Source organism: Hippocampus zosterae, chromosome 7 (assembly GCF_025434085.1).
Source record: "Hippocampus zosterae strain Florida chromosome 7, ASM2543408v3, whole genome shotgun sequence".
Taxonomy (NCBI): Eukaryota; Metazoa; Chordata; class Actinopteri; order Syngnathiformes; family Syngnathidae; genus Hippocampus; species Hippocampus zosterae.
Genome location: NC_067457.1, coordinates 21549568 through 21574438, shown reverse-complemented (window position 1 = coordinate 21574438; position 24871 = coordinate 21549568). Strand labels below are relative to the sequence as shown.

At 42.3% G+C, this 24871-nt stretch overlaps 3 protein-coding genes across 3 annotated transcripts; 2 read left to right on the top strand and 1 right to left on the bottom strand.

Annotated features, from left to right (window-relative positions):
- The first annotated feature begins 163 nt into the window (after positions 1-163).
- On the top strand, positions 164-9665 carry slc44a4 (solute carrier family 44 member 4). The gene is made up of 22 exons (XM_052071549.1): positions 164-501; positions 2814-2862; positions 2947-3020; positions 4056-4134; positions 4242-4341; positions 4415-4546; positions 4660-4720; positions 5017-5137; positions 5642-5725; positions 6007-6119; positions 6303-6425; positions 6571-6670; positions 6770-6862; positions 6963-7065; positions 7208-7467; positions 7948-8042; positions 8152-8255; positions 8354-8427; positions 8652-8722; positions 8824-8918; positions 9014-9098; positions 9219-9665. Exons 1-22 carry the CDS (start codon positions 462-464, stop codon positions 9326-9328), a joined length of 2166 nt encoding a protein of 721 aa, XP_051927509.1. The 5' UTR covers positions 164-461; the 3' UTR covers positions 9329-9665.
- A 409-nt stretch (positions 9666-10074) lies between these two features.
- Positions 10075-14991, bottom strand: rnf5 (ring finger protein 5). Its single transcript, XM_052071560.1, has 6 exons — positions 14639-14991; positions 13016-13034; positions 12271-12383; positions 12121-12181; positions 11653-11764; positions 10075-11540 (listed from the first exon to the last, which is right to left on the bottom strand). The coding sequence occupies exons 1-6, from the start codon at positions 14839-14841 to the stop codon at positions 11419-11421; spliced, it is 630 nt and encodes a 209-aa protein (XP_051927520.1). The 5' UTR covers positions 14842-14991; the 3' UTR covers positions 10075-11418.
- Positions 14992-15197: 206 nt separating this feature from the next.
- Positions 15198-16682, top strand: utp23 (UTP23 small subunit processome component). Its single transcript, XM_052071559.1, has 3 exons — positions 15198-15627; positions 15699-15873; positions 16067-16682. The coding sequence occupies exons 1-3, from the start codon at positions 15440-15442 to the stop codon at positions 16451-16453; spliced, it is 750 nt and encodes a 249-aa protein (XP_051927519.1). The 5' UTR covers positions 15198-15439; the 3' UTR covers positions 16454-16682.
- Positions 16683-24871: the final 8189 nt, after the last annotated feature.

Below are 24871 nucleotides of genomic sequence, written 5' to 3'. Positions count from 1 at the left end.
TTCCAAATGGCCAAGGAATCTTATGTTCCAAGATGACATAATTCACGTGAACGCACAACGAAGCACCACTACTACCACAGTTTTCTGGCCAGAGTTAAAACCAAGATGACATAAAATCATGGACAAAAAAAATATTTATATCGATGTATATTTTCCCGCCTCTAAAGAGGCGAGTACACCTGGACACTTCCGGTGCACAACCCAACGCAGGTGCGCTTTTGTCGTCACTGCTTACTAAGCAGTGCTTAGTAACGCCTGGCTACGGGGAAAAGATTCACTCCACTGTGGCCTCTTAAAAGCTTTTGTTGTTCTCTTCGCTTAGGACGACTGGGCTAATTTAGAAGTAAAGTAAGCTATTTGCACTTTGTATGCAGCGATGGCTGTTTGAAAGTGCTTTATAAATACAGTTGAGTTGAGTTAGTGACAAGCCAAGGAAGGGGAGGTGGCGGTCGAGGTGGAAAATGGGCAAGGAAAAGCAGGCAAATCCGGAATCTCAGTATGGTGAGTTGCCAAGTCACCATCACCCGTTACGTTACCTCGGGAGTCAATTTTTGTTGACGTGTTTCACTTTTGGGGAATAAGGGACCATCAATACAAAAGAGCTTAACGTGTAAGTCTACTTTTACCTTCGAATCTCCATGTATTTAAAACTCATCTCGTCATCGTTTGAATGCAGTTCAGGTCGTTCTCGGTTTACGACGCCAGTGAAGCAACACCAATGTGTACGCAAGTCGAGGCGTCAAAAATCACGAACCGAGGCAGTGCTCTCTCACTTTACGTAAAATTCCCAAATCTAACCCTGTGCGTGTCATGGTAAAGTCACAGTTACAGCACGTATTCGCGATTAGTCAAAAGATTTGATAACCTGTCTAGTTCCTCGTGTTTTCTTGAAACAATGAATGAAAAACTGTTCAAACTTTCGTCTAGTTATGCATGTATGAAACTACGTTCAATATATAAACATAAACCACACTTAATTCTACTACAAACCTGCATGAGTGCATTCGCAAAGTCAGAATTAATTACAGTAGATTTGGGATAGTTCACCCACTCAGTTAGAACTGTATCTGGCTTCAAAGTGCATCTTGCGGGTATTTTTTATACTCTTTCTTTTTTCAGCAATGAAGAAAATTGAGCTATTTTCCAGGCTTGATACTTGAACAGGCCATTAAAAGTTGACCTTCAATAAAATTTCTCTTGAATAATCAACACACTGCACATGCTGCTGGCTGCAAATGAAGCTGAAACTTCCATGCGCCATACCTCCCTACATGTACTCATAAAGCACTGAATTCTTCTACTTTACGTTTGTTCTATTGATGGAGCCACAAGCAAGTGTATTGACAGAATGGGAGGTACTACAGTCATTAAGCCCTCCCTGGAGGTAAATACACATTCGGATTCTGTTTCATGTCTTCAAATACGATACAAAAACACCATAAGACGAGGATGTTTGTAAAATTTTTCAAGCGGTGACGTTGTCAAACCTAATTGTGACAATTTAATTGGCGCTTTTTGTGTTTATCAAATCATCGCAAATCATTGGAGACTTGAGCATCATTTTTAATCTTAGGAAAGGCTGACGCATAATCAAAATGAAAATCGTTTCTTTATCTATTGGGGTCGGAGCTATACCCTGTAAATGACCCATTTTACTTTTTATGAGCGTGTTGTTCTGGTCGCACGCATGAAGCTGAGTCATGAGATTACTCGGGAAAAATACTCGCCCATTTTCTCTTCTGTATGAGCCCAAGTTATAAAACTGAGATGTTGAAATGGACTCACCATGAACCTTTTTTTTTTTTTAACGAGTCGCCGTTTACTGCAAACAGTATTGTGAAATTTGACACATGAGGAGGCCGATGAACAGGTTCCTTTGTCCGGGCATTTCATGATGCTTCATTTTGTCACTTCTTATTCGTCAACGCAATATATTCCTTTTGCAGTATAGCCGAACATGTTTTATGGTCTTGTATCCATGACAATAGACCGTCGAAAGTAGAACACAATCTGAGAGGCTGGTTGATCTCTAATTTGTTCTGATATCAAACACCATTTGCTTTTGACATTAATTATATTTGGATGCCATCGTAGAACCTTTTCGACCTGCTTACACATTTTCATTTTAGTTACTATATGTTAACGGCTCTAATAATAATGATAATTTCCAGAATGTGACACATGTGGTGGCTCGCTAGCTCTTAGCTCATGGGAGAAGTAAATGAAGCAGTCAATATCTGGAATATGCACCCAGAGAGATGGACCGGATACCTGGCGTAACATGCAGACGACACATAATTACATTAAGGCATATTTTTCCCCAAACATTTCGTTTGAGCCTCCCGAGTTTTTAGGTGTTCAATTTTGGTTCCACGCCGTCGAGTTGGAGTTTTCCGAAAGCAAAACAAAAGCAGCTTTGTGAATTCAAATGACATTCAAATAAAGAGAGTGCATCTGCTTCCCTTAACATGCATGGCCAGTATCTTTTTTTTCCCAAGTAACCCTGAATGTTGTCTAAGTATGAGAGATTTTTTTTTCTTTTTTACATATAAGCTATTGTTGTAGTCAATCATTCTTTTTGTTCCAGGAAACAAAATCTTTTTTTTCCTTCCCGGAACACCACCACCCTCTCCGAAACATATTTACAACACTTGTTAGCTCATAGAAATAGTTCCGGCATTTGCCTTTGGCACAGTAATTCATTAACTTAAAAAAACACCAGACTTTGCATTGTTTAATAACATGATTATTTTCTGTGTGGGAGTAAAAATCTTCACATAATCAATTTTCTTCCTTTTTTGTGGGGCGTCTAGGTGAACCTGTCGAGTATGACCCATCCTTTAATGGACCCATAAAGAAGAGGTGACTGATTCACATTGAAGACAAACCTCTGCGTAAAGTCCACGCAGCTCTCTTATGACTTTTGCTCATTTGCTCTCCCCCCAGAGGGTGCACTGACATAATCTGCTGCGTGGTGTTTATGACGGTCCTCCTCGGCTACATTGCAGTCGGGATTGTAGGTAAGCGTAAGCAGACAGATGTGATCTCCCTCGTTTCCAAGGTTGACCTCTGTAAACCCCTCTGTTGTTTCTCTTCTTTTATTACAACATAGAAGTAGGGACATCCAGGTTTGCTCGTAAATTAGTTCCATGGTGACCTTTGAAGGCGCATTAAAGCACAGTGGTGAGGTGGCAACAGTGCCTTGGGCGGGGGGGACTAACTGATGCTAACATGCAAATTTAGACCTCACAATGAGTTCCTTTTTTTAATTTCTGCTTTTACATTATTTTATTCCTTGATTTCCCCCCATTCATTTTTTACGGTTTGTTTTTTTGTGACTAACAACAAAGTTGATCCAAATCTGGGTAACCACGGTGGATTTTTTTTCAAACGTGAGAGACCAACCGGAAAAGCACCATAACTTTTTTTTTTTGGGGGTGGGGGGCGGAATATAGATAATTTAGAAATGATGGAATAATCAACAACGTACAAATTAAAATGTCACAGCATCAATGCTCACATATACAGTTCTATATGCCGAATGTATAACGAACCAAAAAGTCAAAACAAATACAAGATAAGCAGTGTGCTCGTATGACCAGCTTGGTCATCAAACTCATTCCAACACACGGCCCCCACTCCCTTATCTTAAGTCAATACAAAGTCTGTGTGCGGGCGGCTCAATGGAAACTCATTAAGATGCGTCATTGGGTGCTGTACAAGTCTTTTTTTGTTTAGTTTTTTGCACTGGATTATGAGGCGCACCTTCAATGAATGGCCTATTTTGTAATTTTTTTCATATATTGGACGCAATGCATTATAAGACGCAATCAGAACTCGTAAACAAAGATCCCCCCCCCCATTTTTATTCAGTCAAAGTAACCAACATAGTGGACATTATTCGACTGTAACCAATGTTATTGTGTTTCATGCATTGTTGCCCGCAGGATGAAATAAGCACAATAAATACCGTTACACTTGTTTTTGTTATTTATTATTTATGCCATTTGGTTTCATCATTTGTGTGTGTGTGTCTTTTTGTGTCCCTTTTTCAGCATGGCTTTACGGAGATCCCCGCCAAGTTCTCTATCCCAAAAACTCAACTGGATGGTTCTGTGGCACTGGACCAAATATGTGATTACTTTTCATTTGCACCAATCGCAGAACACATAGTACAGTATCGCAAGACCACCACTGCTAACGACATGTCATATTTGTCCCCTTCTGCCGTTGCCTCTCAGAAACCGACCTGCGCTCTTCTACTTGGACATTGTCAAATGTGCGACAGGTTTTAACGTGATGGCAGCAGCTCTCAATGGGTTTCAGTGCCCAACCACGCAGGTACGACGGTTTGCACGTGGACAATGGGACTTCATTCTGATGATTTTTTTGCCGCGCTTACCTCCCCCGCCAGATATGTGTGGAAAAGTGCCCGACTGACTTCACCGCCGTGAGTCCGCTTGACTACGCTCCAGGCGTAAAGCCCACAAATGTTTTCAAGCAAAGCCTCTGTGCGCCGTCTTTAAACCTGTCACACACTAACATGGTAAGTTTTGATGTCTGTTTTAGCACAAATAGTCTTTGTACAATATATCTATTTGTACGCTTAATTTCAGTTGCCAGGACTTCAATTGTAATCTTTTAAATCTTTATTTTTAGACTGTCAAAGAGATTGTGGAAAAGGAGCTGTGTCCTTTCTATACTATTCCCACAAGCTCTGGTGAGTGGAAATTTGCTCTGTCATCGCTCTTAATTTTGGTCACACAAAACGTCCAACCAGCTCACTTGTTGACCGACACCGATTTTATGATTGTGTCTCTGGAATGCATTATTTCTATTTCAGTTATTTTGGTGATAGAAAAAGAAAACCAAACGTGAGGTCAAATAGCTTCCCAGACCAGATTTTTTGACATGGGGAGTTTGCAATGGATTTCTTTTTTTTCGTTCTAATATTTAACGACTGCCTTCTAATGTGCAGAACTCAAAACGTAACTCATTGCAACTTGTCTTTTGTAGTTATTGGACGATGTTTGCCCGACGTCACACTTCTTGGGACTATGCCACCGGATTTTTCCAACAATCCAGGCTTGCCACCATCTGTCAGCGAAACAGCCAACCTCCTCATGAACGGCACCGGGTAGAGCCAATGAATTTGCTTTGTGACATTACTTCAGAAAAAAAAGACAAATTTTAACATCTATGAACCACACTCCAAATGAAAGCAAGACCACTGTAGTAATCTTCTTCTCCTCATCACCAGCACCGGTTGCCTCCTAAGTGTGTCAAGCCTTAGAGTAGAATCTGGTGGTTTACACCTGGTACTGTGCATGAGTCAGCTGTGTGATATTGAGACATACTTTTTTTTTAAATTATTCTTGCATGTGTGTTCAGTCTTGATTCGCATGTTAACACCGATGCAGCGGAAAGAAAACCCACCCAAAATGTATTCAAACGGAGACCGAGTAAAGAGATATCTGAATTTGGACTTTTTTTGTGATGATGAATCCAAATTCAGTGCCTTGCAATCATGTCTTTTTCTTCACCGCTGCATCAATTTTAGTCGGTCATAACATGCTTTTTCATGAATTGCTGCCACGACGTACAACTGACTTTAGCTTTGTTTTTTTTTTGTCTTGCTCAGGGACATTTTGAACGGCTTGAGTGCCAGGGACATCGGCGTCAGGATCTTTGAGGATTTTGCGTCATCGTGGCCCTGGATCCTTACGTTAGTTGATGCCTCATACTTCCACTTTTTGGATAATACTGTACATGGAACAAAAAACAAAACAAAATTTCAGTATCAATGATCACCGTTACATCTTTTTATGATAGGTTCTTGATTACATCGAAGGCACGTGGACTCACACGCTAATTTTTTTTTTTTTAAACAATTGCATCTGAGCGTGAATAAATATCTTGTATTCTCCTCTCTTCTTTCCCTCTGGTCTCCTGTTCACTTGATTGTCATATTTCTTGAAAAAAGTTTCCATTTGTTTTCCGCAACAGTGGTCTGGCAGTCGCCATGGTGCTCAGTATGTTGTTCCTGCTGCTGCTGAGATTCATCGCTGGCGTCGTGGTGTGGCTCCTTATCGTCGCCGTCCTGTCCACCGGGGCTTTTGGTGAAGATGAATTCAGCTTTGGATTTGTTTCTTTACTCGTGCTTGAAATAGGAAGTTCGGCAAACACAACTCAGCACCATGCAAAATGTCTTTTTATTGTGCTCTGATTGTGGTGGAGCCTTTGTTTTATTTACCTTGCATGCGTACAATACATCTTTCCAGATTTGTTTCATTTCCTTTCAGGGATTTGGCACTGCTACTGGCAGTACGCTAATTACAAGAATCTCTCCGCCTCCATTACTGACATTGGATTCACCACCAACTTTAGTTTTTACCTAAAGGTGCAAGAGACCTGGTTAGCCTTCTGTGAGTTGACTCAACCATTTTAGCACATGTGAACACACATTCTGAATTCTGTCAAAAATGAGAAAAGGGCATTTTATCTCCCTTTATCTTAATTCTCTAATCCTGTATTCTTTTTTTTTTACTGCTGCTTCTGCTGCCTCCCCAGTGATCATCCTCTGCGTGGTGGAAGCCATCCTGATCTTAATCCTCATCTTCCTGCGAAAAAGAATCCTCATCGCCATCGCACTCATCCGAGAGGCCAGCAAGTCAGTCGCGCCGTGATGCAATTTAATAGATTCTTTTTGGATATATTGTATGTTGGGCATCTTGCGTCTTCGTCTTAATAACGCGCAGCTGTTCCCCAGGGCCGTCGGTCAAATGATGAGCACGCTCTTCTACCCTCTGTTGACATTTGTTCTCCTCTTGGTCTGTGTGGCCTACTGGGCTAGCACTGCGTTGTATCCTTTCGTTGTGAGCGTTCGCAAAGAGGTTACAGAACTAATGTCAAATATGGACCGGCACACGGCACCTCTGTTTCACCTGAGCTCGTCGATACAGGTATTTGGCCACCTCAGGAGGGGCCATCTACAAAGTGGTGGCTCTCAACTCAAGTACGAGTGAGTGTCAGCGCATCAACGGCACCGTGGACTGCAACCCTCAGGTATATGTCTGGCCACCTGAATTTTGGCCCTCCATTGCATGGGAGCCTTTATCGCTTTGGTTCTACTTGATTTTAGTAATTTTTTGACTGGAAAGTAGCTACATTTTCAACATTGATTGGCTCACTGTTCTAACCGCTGTAGACCTTCAAGGCATCCGATTACCCGACCTGCCCCTCCGCTGCGTGCATCTTTGTCAAATACAACACGGAGGGCCTTCTCCAGAGGAACCTGTTCAACCTTCAGATCTACAACGTGTTGGCTTTTCTCTGGTGCGTCAATTTTGTCATCGCGCTGGGCCAGTGCACGCTCGCCGGCGCCTTTGCCGCCTACTACTGGGCTTTCAACAAGCCGGACGACATACCCATGGCCCCCCTGTCCAGTGCCTTTGTGCGCACACTAAGGTTAGGTCAATGTTTGTGCTTCCAAGTGTGAATGTGCTTGAAATGGTCCACATTTTGCTGCAGTTTAAGATATGTCCTTTAGGTAGCGCCAAAGACCGTAAATGGGTTTTAGCAAGTGCGATAGGAAGTGGACGGCTTTGTAAAAAAATACATTACAGTGATCCCTCGCTATTTCGCGGTTCGTTTATCACGGCTTCAACATATTCATTAAAATTTTTTTTTTACATATATATGGAGTACAGTACTGTGTATGTTGCTCTATGTGACTCATTGTTTTGCTGACTTTGACAGCTTCTCGCGGACCGTTTGCGGACTTAAAAACAAAAATATGTTAATTGGTCACTACTTCGCGGATTTTCGTTTATCGCGGGTGGTTTTGGTCCTAATTAACTGCGATAAATGAGAAATTACTGTATCTTAATCTTACCATCAAATTCATTTGATCAAGGTTCTTTCTAAACCGACCGTAAATAATTTCAGGTACCATGTGGGCTCATTGGCATTCGGTGCTTTGATCCTGACCATAGTGCAGGCTGTGAGGATCCTCCTGGAATACATTGACCACAAAACCAGGAGTAAGGCCTCTCACTGATGTTACAATCCCCCCTCCCCCCCAATACAGTACTGTTTTTATTCAATTATTGAAATTTGTCATCTTCTTTTGTCTCATCAACTCCCACCCAGCGGCACAAAACGCGTGTGCACGTTTCATACTGTGCTGCATGAAGTGCTGCTTCTGGTGCCTCGAGAAGTTCATTAAGTTTCTCAATCGGAACGCATACATCATGGTAAGCTCAACGGGTGTGAGTAATCGTGTCATGTCCACACACGACATGTATCTATCGTATTTTGTACTGTGTATTTTTGTCAAACTCATTTTGGACAGATTGCTGTTTATGGGAAAAACTTCTGTACTTCAGCCAAGAAAGCTTTCTCGCTGATCATGAGAAACATAATAAGGTTTGTGGGTTTTTTTTGGGGGGGGGGGGGGGGGGGTTGTGCGCTTAAGAGCCATGTTTGGTTTTTAAAATGAAATGGTTGATGCTCTTTTTTTGTATTTGTTTATGGTTACAACTTACGATAAATCTGCTTTGCCTACCCGTTCCAAAATGAAATTGAAAAGCCCAATTATGAATTGAAAATGTGATATGGAACCATAGATAAGGTATACTTGTGACTTACAGAACTGTAATACTGGATAAAGTGACCGACCTGTTGCTGTTCTTTGGGGAGCTCCTAGTCGTGGGTGGAGTGGGTACGAATGACACCTTTAATGCCTTCAGGATTTCCATTGCACATTTTGAATGACAAACATCCTTAACGAGCCGAGCGGTGACACCAAGCTTTTTCTTGCAGGCGTGTTGTCCTTTTACTTCTTCTCCGGCCAGATTCCTCTACCACATAGCACGGCGCAGTCGGAGACTCTCAACTATTACTGGACGCCAATCATTGTATGACTGAATGTGTTCATTTCATCCTCTCACTCACGCAAACAAGTCATTCAGTGTCGTGGTGTTTTTTTTTTCTCCAAATGTGACCATCCTAGACGGTCGTGATTGGCAGCTACCTCATCGCTCACGGATTCTTCAACGTGTACAGCATGTGTGTCGACACGCTCTTCCTCTGCTTCTGTGAGTACAAGATGACAAAAGCTTCCTTAGCTGTATTTAGGAAATAATTCTAAGCTCATGTTAGGTTTGAGTGTAAACAAGCCAGTGCGATCATTTAACATTGCGATGAACTGTTCGCAGTGGAGGACTTGGAACGCAATGACGGCTCTCTGGAGAAGCCGTACTTCATGTCCAAAAACCTCATGAAAGTTCTGAACAAAAGCAACAAGATGCCCAAAAAAAAGAAGTGATCTTGTTATCATGGCGCCAATGAGAATAAGTAATGATTCCAGAATGTTCTGCTATGTTTACCAAAAACAAAATGCTGATTTTGCACGTTTTAATTATTTTTCAAAGCTTTAATATTAATGTTTGGGACTGTATCATATGTAGGAAAAGACTGAGCCTGTTGGCGTGAGTTTTCTTGAGTGACTGCATCTTTTGTTCACGCAAGTTGACTCAGAAAAATTATTTTTTATCCCTATAAATATTTTACCTACTGTATATATTACAAAGAACCTCAACATGTTTTCTTTGTATGAAAACTTATTTTTAGACATTTTTTAGTGCACTTGACCATCTGACTATTGTTCTTTTGTCATTAAAAAAATATTTTGCGTTCAAAATTGTGCCAACCCATTGCATTTGTTTTCTCAACACTGGTGATGGCATTAAAGTCCATTTTGGATCTCAGGTGCACCTAATGCAGTGTTGACAAGAGTATAGTTTACTTTTAGCAAAAACAAAGAAAGATGTGCCAGAAAGGTAATTCCATAATAACTACGGAGTATTTTTGTATAGTGGCACTTGTAGTTTGCCAAGTAGCACATTGACAAATTGTTTTTGAACACGAGCGAGGCTTGTCCTGATTAATGTCAGAGCTGGTGCATAATTGGAATGTACAAGATCAAAATGAGTTGGTCAACCTTTCATAATTTTGAACAAATACATTGTTTTAAGTTGAGCGTATTTTACAAAATAGATACAATTATGAACATTAGTCTGACAGCTGCGTGGTGGCGTTTTTAATGGAAATTTGCATGTCTTGCTCACATTAGCCTTTGTAAATAACCAAGAAACATATGTGACCCAAAATTAGTGCTCGTGTCATCCCAAAGAGGATCAGTAATCAGTCGGAACACAAGCTTGTTTTTTTTTTAACCCTGGAGAAACCACGGGGTCAAATTTGGCCCCTATGAATTCTGCTACTCAATTGCTGCCCTTAAATCCCAACAGGTCAAATTTGGTCATTATCCTAAATTAGGATTAAAGCATTGAATATTGGAAAAAACATTTTGGTGTTTAGTGAACATATAGCAGTCATTTAATGTATAATTCATAATTTTCTTGGGTTCTCCAGGGTTAATGGTAAACACTGCCCAGAAACTGTTAACCTTGGGAGGCAAAATTTACAAAAAAACATCCTGGTTATCAGTGTCATAACTAAAAATGAATTTAAAATAACAAAAACCAAAAAAATTTTTACAAAACTATATACAAATGCATCGCTTGCTCGGACAATGCAGGATTTGGTTTATAGTTGAGATCCCAAAAGAAGCACAGTTCACTGAACTGCAGCGAGTCTTCCTGGGAACTAAGTGAAATCATTTTCCCAATATGGTTCATTGAGATTTCGCTTTTTGTACTCTTCAATTCCTCTGTTCTTATTTTGGGAAGCTTTGCTACACAAAAAAAAAAAAAAAAAAAAAAGATTGAGAACTTGTTCAAATGACATCACAGTGCACTGGCAGTCATTTTAAAGACAAATTGAGTTCAACATACACACAAACCCAATTACTCAGAACCAAACTGCTACTCTTTGGCCTTTTAGAGGCAAGAAAAACGGTTGATATGGTTACCAGTGTTAGCTCTTCTCGTCCGCCACGACTCTCCCACTGTCCTTGGCTTGGAGGGGAGCGGGGGGTGAATTAGTCACTACACACTGAGAAAGGCCTGGTCCCCCTTGTCACATACTATCTCTGCTGACCCCCTTAAAGACTACACTAATTGATCTTACATCGAGCCCATTGTAGTTTATTGCCGCCCTTGTATCTGTGAGCGAATATCTGCCGGCGTATGTTGAGGTGGTGATGTTGTGCGTCGGGCAGGAGGCCCATTCAACAGCTGCGTTTTACTGTTTCTTATTGACAAAAGGCAGTTTGGCAGGGCTTGATGTGACAATTTTTTTTTTTTGCAAACAACTGCTCTCCCAAGTTATTACCTCATTGGAAACAAAACACGAATGCGTATGTGGCTCAGGTTCGGTGTGCAATTCTCAGCGAGCGAGCCCCATCCCTTCCCCTCTTGTCAGTCCGTCCGTCTTAGCCGCTCTGCGTCTTCGTCACACGCTCAGCAGCCAAAAGAAAAAGAAAACGGCCACGAACAGGAAGAGGCAATCTTGCCAATTATGATTCCCGTTGTTGACGTGACCACCGTTGCCTTGGGCTTCACCTGCGTATTGGTCTGGAAGTACACGAGGGAGGGGGATGCGGGAGACGGGTGCTATAAAGTTACACTACAATCAATTTTACAGGCACATTAATCAAAAACATCTTTTATCAACTGCAGAAACTACCTGCCCGGTGAAAAGGGTCGTTGCCGTTGAAGACTGTCGTGAAGAAGCCGAAGGGGAACGCGCCGATACCAAACGACATGTGAAAACTGGTGTCGCTGAAACCCTGGAACATCTGAAAAGCGTTTTCACTTTGAAATGGTGGAAACGACTCAGAACGCAAATGTAGAGAATGCTTTGCAGGCATTTTCACATGGTCGTTTTATGCAAGAGTTGTCCACTAGGTGTCAGTGTTGCTTTCGTGCTCAGGGATATTTGCACTCGCTCACAAAAGTGAGTTCACTCCTCAATTGTTTTTGTGCTCAAGCCAAAGCCGCGTCTAATGTACCAAGAATGCTTTGGCACCACTAACTACATTGAAGTGAGAGGAGCCCCGTTTGTAGTCGAGCCACATTCAGTTTTTACTTCCTGCGTAGGTGAAATGAACTTTTGTCCTTGTCAATGTCACAAAAAAATCAAAAACAAACTTACCCCGCCGCCTCTGCTTTCTGGCTCAGTTCTCTGTCCCTGAGGCCGTGGGGGAGTTTTCAACCTGGAGTCCAACACAAACAATCACTCACAAGGACACTGTCAGACCATCACACATACACATGCACAGTATGCGCAGAGTACAGGGCGCACCGAGGGTCGTCTTGACTGGAACTCCCTCGTCCATATAGCGGGATGACCTTGTCCCTGCTGATGCCGGCTTTACACACAGGACACTGTGGTCTGCTGGGTCTCGTCTCCAACCACTGAACAGAGCAGCAGAGGGAATTGAAATGATTAGTTTGTTACAGAATTAAGTGGACGTATGATACGTCAACACAGTTCAAAATAAGTAATTATCACGGCAGGTTCAAGTGCCCACTTCCCTTTGATCAGATTTTTTTTTGTCACTATTTCCATGTAGATTTCAAGTGACAAATACAACATGGCTGTTTACGTGTACAGAACACGTGGAATAACCAGTCTGTCTTGGAAATGCCGTAAATCTGTTTCAGACCCCCCGCCCCCCGAGGACTAATGACATCAGTAGAATGCAATAAAGTTTAGCCACATTTTTACGACAATTCAATAGATGTAGTGCCACTCCTTTTTTTTTGCAGAGGATAAAGAATATATCCGCGACTCTTTAAGTATTGTTCTGTTATCTGTCTACATGTGTTGTTCCATCATTTTTGATCAAATTGCCGTCACTTAAAAATGTTCTGATACAGTGGTTATCCGTCGGTCAGCAGTGTTTCCTATTCCGTGTTGCTTAAACCATGCAGTCTAAATCCAGCTAAATTGTGCCGCAGAGAAAGAAGTGGTAAACAGAAGCATTATTGTAACACTGAAACGAGTCGTGAGGGAAAACCACGAACGAAGTCGATGATAGACTTACTTGATGGAGACAAGGCCAGCTGCAAAAGAGAGAAAGGGCACATGATTATTTATTTGTAGCACTGACAGCAACTTTTATGTTCAGCTAGTTTATGTGGACAAACGCGCATGAAGGGAAAGCTCAAGTTGAGCTCCACTACCAAACACAAACTAACCAACTGTGAATTACTTACATTTTTACTCTTTGGCTATTCAGCCACAATATGAGGTACAAAAAAATGCTCATTGTGGTTGTGGCTTGCAGTTTCTCTTGTCACATTTCACCCCTCTTGTGTGAGCGAAATACGGAAACCACACCAAAAACTCCGATAAACTGCAACTGAACAAAACTGCAAAACACAACCACCATATTTTGTGAAAATTATATTTTTTTATATGTACTTTTTGACACAGCTGGTTGAATAAATGAGAAACCAAGCGCTACCGGATGCCACATTACACACAAAGGGACCCAGAAAGAAACACACACACACACACACACACACAGTTGACAATGTTGTGCTTGTGTAACTCTGGCGATCAGATAGCTCGACATTCTTTCAGAATATGCACGCCACTGAACAAATTGTCCAACTCGGATGGCCTGACTCCAAAGCAGTTCAGTTCTGTATTTTTCTATTTACGTTGATTTACCCAAAAAATGCCATTTTAATCCCTTTTTCCTCCCCATTTTGCTTTTATCCCTTAAATAAAAATGGTGTTAAAATTATTTATAAAATGATAACTCTGCAATGGAAATACGTTTGCCATGTATAAATTACAGCGCGTGTTGTTTGCTGTGAAGCAGAACTGCACCGCATCATTCCGAGAGCTGTTTCGGACATGACGGCAACTGCGAGGCAAACGTTGCAACAGGTGAACTGATGTCATCGCTCGGCTGCCTTACCGATTGTTGCATCATATTACAAAGCCGGAGGCGTCAGGGGAGGCCAGAGGGACGGGGGCTGGCGGGTGAGTAAGCATGGCAACTAAACTAGAATTCCAACTTAGAAATTCAAATTTACACCCGTGCGGCAGCTGCAACTAAAAGCCCTGGAGGAAAACGACTGCCCGTTACTTCATGGAAATCTAATTTGTCAATGCTTAAAATTCTGCCGCTCCTCATTGGGCTTGCTATTTACAGATTGTTGATTGCTTTCAAAAGTGGACGGTGAGATGAAAAGTTCACATGAATGCACGTCTTATCCCTAATAGAAGCCTTGCATTCTCTGCAGTTAAGTAGTATGTGTAAATGCCTATGACAAGTCATTGCACATTTTGATCAAAGTTGACAGTCGAATTTTAGGTCTGACACTTGAAGCAGTTAGCGCTCATAACACGACCGAGTTCGTGCGACATTCCACGAGTAAACATCGTTAATGATCTGCATAAACCGAGTCAGCAAGTGCAACATGCAAGTCAGCCATTACGTGTTAAAACATGCAAGGTCAGCATGAGCAACAAAGTTCTCACAGGAGAGATCTCCAGCTGCACGCTCACAGACATTAGTAAATCCGCAGATCAAGGCGTCATTCTACCGTTTGAACAGATGTAAATAAAGGCGGCATGGCAAGTCAGATTTGATTATTTTTAACAATCGGGACCCCCCACCGCAGGCCAGAAGACCTCCTCGCTCGGTCCGTACCAGAACAAGTGGCCGCACATACTGATGACAGCATCCTTCGCCGTGTCAAAACAAATGTTGCACTCGAAGCTGCCTCGGTCCTGATCGTCTTCCCCGTTACCGCCGCCCGGTACGTCGCGGTCTTTGCGGCTCTCCCCGCCCGGGTACCCTCCTCTGCTGGCCGGTCCGCCGTCACTCGACGACCGGGGGTCGGTGGCCGCCATAGTAGGTGCCGCGGAATAGAAAAGGGTTCACGCACCGAACTGTCAAACGAGGACCCGATCCCGGACGAACGTCGTTTGGCTGTGAGTCACAAGGGACGAGTCGACGGCTGTCACTTAACTAAAGCTGTGTCTATGACGTACTTCCGGAATACACACCTTGCGTTTCCGGTAAAAACAGAAAACAAACAATAAGCCGCGATCGTGAAATAAATGGAAAATACTACCACTAATACTAATACTACCAACACCACCACCATTACTACTACTACTACTACTACTAACAATAATAATAATGGTAATAAATTCCCATGAGTTCATCTACATTTTAACATGTATCATTAGCGGAACCTTTCTTCTCCATATTGTTTCCTAACGGAGTCCACGGAAGTAAACACAGTATGCATGTTGTGTGCTCAGACTTAGCACACGCTGTTATCATGTAACTTTGTCCAGTCGTGTACAACGTGGATGTATTAAAGTAATTGAGACGCCCTCGCGAATCGCGTTCGATTGCGTTCAATTGCAACGGTCTCATTTGGAACTTTTATCATTTCTGATGTAGGGAAACCTTTCGCGTAAATTCCACCAGTCAGCCATCATGAAGATCAAGCGACAGAAAATAGCAAAGAAAACGTTATCCTTTTACAAATACAATTTTAACTTTCGGGAACCCTTTCAGATTCTTATTGACGGAACTTTCTGTCAAGCGGCATTAAAGAATAAAATTCAAATCAAGGAGCAAATGCCAAAGTATCTCATGGGCGAGGTCCAGCTCTGCACCACTAAGTGAGTATATTTGAGTCTCATTATGAAAATAACATCATTTGGTTATGCATCTATGTGTGGTTTCCCCCCAGCTGCGCTCTGAAAGAATTGGAATCTCTGGGGAAAGAGCTTGTTGGGGCCAAAATCATTTTGCAGAGGTATCAAGTGAGGAAATGTCAACATTTAAAGAGCCCAGTCCCTGCCTCGGAGTGTCTGCTTTCTATGCTGGAAACCACAAACCCACATCACTACTTTGTTGCCACACAGGTATCACTTTTGTAATCTTGTAGGGCGACATTTCAAGATTAAATTGACTTTTTAGTTGTTTGCACGCAAATAGCGATATAGTTTATATATTTAGCTATAATCTTGCCGCCATGTTGGAAGTCGCCATGTATAACAATGTCACATTTGATCTGATTTTAACATGCTTAGATGTATTCTGTGGTTTGTTGTGCAGGACTTCAAATTGACAACAGGTCTGAAGAAGATCGCAGGCGTGCCTCTGCTCTACATCATACTCAACACCATAGTGTTGGACAAACCCAGCCAGTCGTCGCTAGATAGGGTTCAGGCCGCCCAGCTGGGTGAGCTGGTGAGCCTGGCGCAGCAGCAGAATCTTCACACCATGAAAGAAGAGCAGGGCATCATTAAGAAGGACGCAGATAGACGGGGGAAGAAGAGGAAGAGGAAACCGCACAACCCGAACCCCCTGAGTTGCCTAAAGAAGAAAAAGAAAAAGGGGCCAACGCCGCCACTGAAAAAAATTGAGCCAGGTCAGAAGAGGAGTAGGAGCAGACACAAGAAACATAAAATACAAGGAGAGAGTCATGTTGCCCAGCCTTAGGTTAAAAAATGCACAGAATCAAACTTGAGTGAGTGAATGAATAAGGCGTTTTCATGTTTGATTCCTACAGTCAATTATGTGAACTTACTTGCCTGAAGCCAGTAGCACCCTGACAGTGATTTCATATATTTATGAAGTCAACAGACAATTTATAATCCAGCCTTATGATTATTTGAAATTTTAATTTGTGCAAGATTCCAACTTTGTGAAATAAAATAGGGTGTCACGACTTCTGTCTAAATTAATAAAAAGGTTTTGATGACTTGAAAACAGTACTGCAGTTTGGCAGTTAAAAATTGCTTAAAAAAATAATTCAGCTAAACAACAGTTGTGAAATAAACCTAATTGCTTCGTTTTTTTGGGGGGGGGGGGGGTCTGCTATTATGTAACTGCTGAATTAAAAAAGTTTATAACCTTTACTTGCTTTTACAGTCTTCAAAGCTTCAAGAAATCTGGAAACTTTTTCTGTAGGTTGTTGCATGTTTCTATGGTAGACGAGAAACATGATTGTGAACATGATGGTTTCAGTAGAGCTATCAGAAATATAGCGGAACTTTTCCATCCCTTTCCAAATCCTTTAGGGCAGGGGCGTCAAACTCATTTTAGTCATGGGCTAATTTTGAGTTGTCTTCCCTCTGTTAGATTGCTCGTTTTGAAATCAGTCAACTCAATTAGAACAGTTTGTTCAATTATTGTTCAAGTGAGCGTAAAACAGGGTAACAAAATTCCTGCAAAATCTTACCGCTATTTATTACACTTGACAATTTGACATTTCGGTAGAGATTTTTAGCAAGTTGACACACATGATTTGCTTTCGGGGGCCACATAAAATGATCTGGGCTTTAGGGGATTCACGAGAAATTGTTTTAGTCTGCATTTGGATAGTTTGCCACTACTTTGTGTTTTTCTCGCACGGCCACACACACACACATTCGTTCACATGACTCATCACCGAAAGCAACAAAGTGAGCAATGGCTGCCAAGAAAAGGCCCATCCACTTGGAGCGCTGGCCGAATGTGCCGTCTTCTTTCTGCGAAGAGTCAGGCCTCTAAGTTGGACCCCTGTCTCATGTCTATCCAAAAAGTCAAGAGGGAAAAACTGCTCACAGCTGCCAAAAAAACATCCCACGTAGCCTACAGGGATTGGATTTAACTTGGACACAAAGGGCCTGGTTGTATTTCACTGTAGGATGGCCTTTTGTGCTGGGGAATGGGCTAACACTGAAGCAGTGTCTCGCTCCTCGCCCGACCTGTCTGCCTCCAAAGCTTGACAAGCAGGTCTTATTTAGGCAAGCAAAGCGGACGCGACGTCCCTGGGGGGGCTTTGATGGATTTGGTGTGCGCGCTGTACATCAGACCGACCAAAAGAGAACCCCTTCCTAACACATTTCTCACAGTTGAGTTGTATGGAGGACGGCTTTGAATACCAACCAAAAAGCCCCCCCCCCCCTCCCCACTCCCAAAAAGTGGGGGAGGGTGTGGTGGCTTAGGTTGGGAAAAAGGGAGGGGGGTCTTTTCAATTCTTATTGGAAGCAACAATAGTCTTTGTCTAAGATCTTCTACCATTCTTATTAGGGCTACCCAAGGGAGGAGGGGGTGTTTCTCCATAGTAACAAAACAAGGCAGCGCCACACGAGGCGGGCAGATCGAGCGTGGAAGGAGGAGAAGACGAGGAACTCCGGACAAAAGTTTTTACAGGCCGCCGGAAAACTGCGGCAAGTCAACACATGAGGCCCCGCGCGAGTCTCCACAGCACCCGGCATGGACCGTGACAGCCACAGCGAGGACACCTTGTCCACCATGGTCCTGGAGAATATCAAGAATAAACTGATTGACGCCTTCAGGACGGGCGCAGGATCCCGAGAAGATACGCGGGAGAATGATAGGGCCCGCGCGACGCAGCTCAGCATCAGGAGTCAGGAAGCCAATGAGGAGCTGAGGAGGGCCCAGATAGACGGAGCCATCACTTGGCTGAGGTCGGAACTGGTATGTTGACACAATGGCTGTCTCGAATCACTTCCTGTCCACTATGTCAGTGATTCTCAAAAAGTTTTACCTCCTGTAACACCTAAAAAAAAAAAAAAATCCTAGCTCTCCACTTACCGCCATCTTGTCCAAGATCAAATGGGAAGCAATTATTGATTCCTAAAAGTAGATATTTAATATTGCAATCCCCTGTAATATTGCCAACAATCGTGCCGCTTTGTGACTGCTACTTCAGTAAACTAATACAGGTGCCGGCTACACATTGAGCAGGAGCGGAGAGTTGCTGTGTCCTGCTTCAAACCTCGCTTCGAAAAGCTGCGCATTGCAAAACGTGCCCATTGTAGCCATTAATCCAGACATCATCTTTGATTAAAAAAAAAAAAGAGCACAAATTCTTTTTATATATTTTCGTTTTGCTGGTTAAAGTTTTTAAAAAATATTGTGCTCCTGAGATAATGTTGGTGATTAGTTTAAATGCATTATTAGTTATTGATTTTATGTCATTTTATTTTTCAGTGTCGTATGGTTTGACCTGGTTAGTCAAAAAATATTTATTGTTAAATTAAGGATTTAATGTTATTTTTGAATTTCAGATGCACTTTCTTTTCTCTTCCAGTTACTAAAGCTATTCTTTGTTGTAAGTTGGCCCATAAAGTTGGTCCATATTTCTTTCTTTGATTCTCTTATACGTTAATAAGGATACAGTGTTATGCAAAGGTGTACTTATAACAATTTTATAGACAAATGATACTATTTATAGTCATGGGGGCCGGGGGGTGAGATGTTTTCCTCTTCCTTGGGGGGGCATGCCAGAAAATAATTGAGAACCACTGCTGTACGCTAACTTATTTGTTTCAATTAAAGCAGCGCTTCTCCATTCCTTTCTGTTACACCCCCTGAGGGAGGAGAAAACATTTTGCGCCACCCAAATCTCCGCCGCAACAAGAAATCATATGATTTGTCTTTTAAATCAAAGTACACCTCCTCATAACGTTAAAGAAAATGCAAAGAAATATAGATCAATTTACAAGAAAGAATAACATCGTAACTCTTGTTTATTATTCTGTAAAAGCAAAGATTTGAAGTGCATCCATTTTCCTGGACTTCAAAGAAAGAAATGAAATGCAAACACCATTGCCACCTACTGTCATGGATGTGCAATTGCACTTTATCATACGATAGCCACCACTGGCATTGTACTGCAGTGCCGCATTACATAAAAGGTCATTTTGTGTAACATGTATTGCAAATGAAACAAAGCCCTAAAAGCCAAAAGGCATATACCTGTATTGGATTTAAAAGTTAAATACAACTGAACTGTGCTTAACAAACACTCTATTGGATTTAAAAAAAATGTTGCCACAATGTCTTTATCGATTTTGCTTTGCTCTCACACAGTTGGAGATGCGTTCGCAGGACCTCCAGCTTGCTCAAACACTGCTGGGACTCAACACCGAGATCCAAAGACTGAGAAGGGAGAGTTTTGGAGGCCTGGAGGACGCAAGCGACGATCAGCAGTAAATCTCAGAGGACCCGAGTGGAAAAGGTCGTCGTTGACGACAAGTGCACAATTCTGAAGCTTTGTGAGATTGAAATTGAAATCATGTACTGGATGTAAGGGCTCATTCATTCTGTTGAAAGAAAGGTGAGCGAAATTGATGGCGATTGCATATCAAGTAAGCAGGGTAAGAAAAACAAAAGAAATGCTTTGATTTTTTTTTTTTTTTTGCTGCATAATGTTTGCACTTATACCAAATCTTTTTTTTTCCCCCCAAGGTAATGAGAAGAGAAAGTTTGGGTGATAGGACAAACAAAAGAATCGCTCTAGCTCTTTTTCTATCTTATAGTTGATGTTGGAAATAAATCTAGAAACTTTTGATGGTTATTAAATACATCCATGTGTCCTTTTAGAAATATACTTGATTTGCAAATACAAAGCGTGGAAAGAGAGCCCTTAGTCATGAATCAGCAGTACAATTATTGGAACTGCCATTGATTTGCCACAAGATTGCGTCAAAGCACTACTTTGAAGTGAGATAGGGTTCTGGCCCAAGCCCAAAACAGCGATTAGGTGAGTAAGTGTTAAGTACTGTATTGCGAATGTTTTTTCTAACATTCCCATGCTTTTTTTTTCTCATCAAGCCAACTGGGCATAAGCTTTAAAAATGTCAATCCGAACAAAGACCTGACACACTTCGGTGCTGTCACAATTGCTTTAATTGTGGTGTTGTACGAACACATGTTACCTCCGTTCCGCATGCCGTTAAAATCTTGAAAGGTCAGTGAGCTTTCAGGATTAACGGCCCGTGGCGATGTAACCTTCATCCAGCGATGGACAATAGCACACTCGGCAAATCAGTCCTGAAAATTCTGCCGCTGTCAAAATTTAGAACTACACAGACGAAAACTATGAATCGATTATATATTCGTTCTTCTTATTTCGACATTTTGTACCATTCCGTGCCTGCCAAGGTTTCTGAGAGCCTCTTTTCTGTGTCTCAAATCTCAAGCCCGCACATTGGGGATAGAAACTCATGGATGATTCAGAACGTGTACCCAAAGAAAAATGGATGCTATTAGCATATACTGTAGTAAAAGTATATTTGTCGCACAAACACGAAATTGCACAAAGGCGATAGCGCTTGCCTTTTGGTCAATGCAAAATAACAATTACGAGTCAAAACAAGTCACAGTTTCATGGATGGGAGACATGTTGCCCCTGATCCTTCATGTTGTGCTAATTTCCATTTTACACCGTAAAGCTATGCAATTTTTGCAAGGCGTTATAAGAGAGACGGACGGGTCACGTTCTATGAGACTTTTTCAAGGCAGAGAGCTTCTCCTGCTGAAAGATTTTTCGGCCAAGGAAGTGGAGTGAAGACATCCAGGTTTCTTCGAAAAGGGAAAGGGTGAGAGCTCCTCCCCCGAGCTGGAGTAGACGATTCCCTGTTCGCTCTCCGAATACCAGGAGCTGCTTTCCTCATCTAACTCCTCCTCCTTCGCATCCCCCCTCTCCTCCTCCGACAACTCCTGCTTGAGTTCTTGGATGCCGGAATGAAGTTCCATCAGCTGCCGGATCAGCACTTGATCTTGGGATCGCATCTCCATCTGTACACAGCACGCATCACCTTTTAGCTTAATAGACAAATGCATAGACAACTCTTTTTGTTTTTTAATGTTTTTTTTTACTTTTAGTAGGCCACACACTTCCGAAAAAGATATACAGTATGACAAAAATTACCTTATATGGGCAAAATATATGCTTATGTGTAAAACATGTAAAATAGGTGCTTCATCTTTAACAATTCATTTCTAAATGCGTGGCTAAAAATCCAGCCTTGGAACAATTGAAAAAAAAATAATAAGCATGCTGTTTTTTTCTCCCCCCCCCCAGTGTAAAGGGATTTTTGAGCATCAATATTCCCCTTCAAGGACGGCACAAAACGTCTGAGCATTAAGTCTCAGAACATATTTGGTGCTTTTTTTTCCCCAAAAATATCTACTCATTCAAAAAGTTTGTATGACTGAGCTACTATATTCATCCTGCATGTCATTTCAAATTCGCCAAACATTATTGGGCATACTCGCGCTGTCGATTAGAGCAAATTTAGCCATATCTGCCATCTAGTGGTGAATGGTGATATTACATAAAATATCACCAACGAAGCATTTTCAACACCGTGTAATGCACATACTTTAACTGGATAGGAAATAGGAAGTTTCAATATAAGAAGTTAGGGATTTATGATCATTTGGGATTTTTCATGATAGTACCGTATTTTCCACACTATAAGGTGCTTCAGAGTATAAGACGCAACTTCAATGAATGGCCTATTTGAAAACTGTTTCCAAATATAGGGCGCACTGCAATATAAGGCACATAGAATAGAATAGAAGCTACAATAGTGACTGCGGTTGGGCTATGCATCCACTAGATGGAGCTATGCTAAAGGGAATATAATACAATGCAATACAGCTTTAATTATGCAGGGCTTTCACAACTGCTGCAATTGAAACAAAGAGCGTCACAGAACATTTCAAATACTACGTTCAAGAAATCAGAATATTGATCCATATATGAGGCACATCAGATTATAAGGCATACTGTCATCTTTTGAGAAAATTGAATGCTTTTAGGCGCGCCTTATAGTACGGAAAATACGGTAGTTTTGATTTGGTTTTGTCTTTTGTTTTTAATTTGGTTAGATGTCATTTATTTTTCGAGTGGATTTAGTAGTTTTGAATTCGTTTTTATTTATTTATTTTGCTAAATGCGTCCTGTAGGTTTGCTTTTTATTAGTTTTGCTATGAGCTTTACTTTATGGGGGTATTTGCATAGGTTGGTGAGTAAGTTGGTCAGTACATAGTGGGTCAGTTTGGAGGGAGGTAGAATTGTTGGAATAAGTATGCTTCTGTGACATCATGCGGGCCACTCGGTTACCATGACAAGCCAACTGTGGGAGTCGGTCAATGAACATCTCACTCGCTCACACTTTTAGGTGCAAACAGACACGCTTGTGGATTTAGGACTTGTGGACACAAACACACACAGCCTATTAGACTGGAGGAATGTCTGACGGTTACAGAGGGGGAGCTGACATTTTAACGACGTGACTCAGATGTATCTTAGGAACAAACGGGCTAACTAAGCCCCCCCCAACACCCCCCCCCCCCCAACAAAAAAAGCACCCAATTGGTCATTTTGTGAGGAGATAAAGACCTTGAACTTCCCTCCCAAGGATTTACTGGAGTTTGACCGTGAACTCAGTGACACAAAGGAGCTTGACAGAGTAACTATCCTTCCATTAGAATTCACCGGGATGAATGTGTTTTCATTTCGGCTCACTGGAAGTTTTATCACGATTAAACGCTATGTCATGAAGTTCTAACAGCAATTCAGCAAATCTAGATTTGAACAATTTGAACGATTTCCCAGTCTTACCAGTTCCCTTCGTAGCCAGGCTAGTGCACTTTCAATGTCCAGCTTGTTTTCCTCTCCAGCTGCAACTCCATTCCTGGGACAGTCGAGCCTGCTTCGAGGATCCCTGCACACTCCAGCGGGCGTGCACGCGTCAAAGGTGGCGGCCTTGCAGGTGAAGTCCCGCAGTCTGGTTAGTACCACTTCCATCATGTTAAGTTGAAGACAGCGGCTCACTTCTCCGGGTCAGGAGTATTTGGCCGTGGAGCCTCGTCTGGTTTCTGTTATGAGTTCCTTGGCACTTAAGGGGCACTTTCTCGCCTTCCTCCGCCCTCCTCTTTCCTGTCGCTCGTCCCTCAAACATCACCACCACCCATCTTGACAAAGCAAACTAGCATCATTGGAGCGTGTGAATGTGATGGAGTCACCCTTACGTCAGTGAATTGTGCAAAAGCATGACCTATACTTATTTATCACTTTTTTTTTAGGGCGGGGGGGGGGGGGGTTCTTGCAACAGAAACTCAATGGTAATTAGCATGAGGAGAGGGGACATTACCAGGACAACCAATATCACAACTAAAGGATACTGTGGTGTGACGTACATTTTTTTTTTACGTGCCTACCAAACAGTGTGAGACTTTACATTTATAAAGCAGCGTTTCAATTCATAAACAGTGTGAACAGTCATGCGTGACTAAACCACTTGTCCCGCCATTTTGCTGCTTCTCTGTATCCCCTGGCAACCCACTGCACCGTCTATTCACTCGCACAACTGCTTGGCAAAACAGGACGACTTTTAAGATTCCATTGAATCGACTAAAATAGCCTGCCGGAGGCTATTTTAGTCACCTTGGGTGTCTTGAAAGGCGCTTATAAATAAAATGTATTATTATTATTATTACTTGTATTTTTTGGTTTCTTTTTGAGCATCTAAAAAAAAAAAAATAATAATGTCATTTCAGCACGCGGACGTTGTATCGGTCTGTCGTGGTAAAAAAGAAGGAGCTGAGCCAAAGGGCGAAGCTCTCAATTTACCGGTCGATCTACGTTCCAACCCTCATCTACGGTCACGAGCTATGGGTCGTGACCGAAAGAACGAGATCCCGGATACAAGCGGCCGAAATGAGTTTTCTCCGCAGAGTGTCCGGGCTCTCCCTTAGAGATAAGGTGAGAAGCTCGGTCATCCGGGAGGGGCTCAGAGAAGAGCCGCTTTTCCTCCACATCAAGGGGAGCCAGATGAGGTGGCTCGGGCATCTGATTCGGATGCCGCCTGAACGCCTCCCCAGGTGAGGTAATCCTGGCATGTCTCACTCCAGGAGACCCCGAGGACGACCCAGGACACGCTGGAGAGACTATGTCACCCAGCTAGCCTGGGAATGCCTTGGGGTCCCCCGGGGAGAGCTGGAAGAAGTAGCTGGGGAGAGGGAAGTCTGGGCTTCCCTGCTAAAGCTGCTGCCCCCGCGACCCAACCCCGGATAAGCGGAAGAAGATGGATGGATGGATGGATTTCAGCA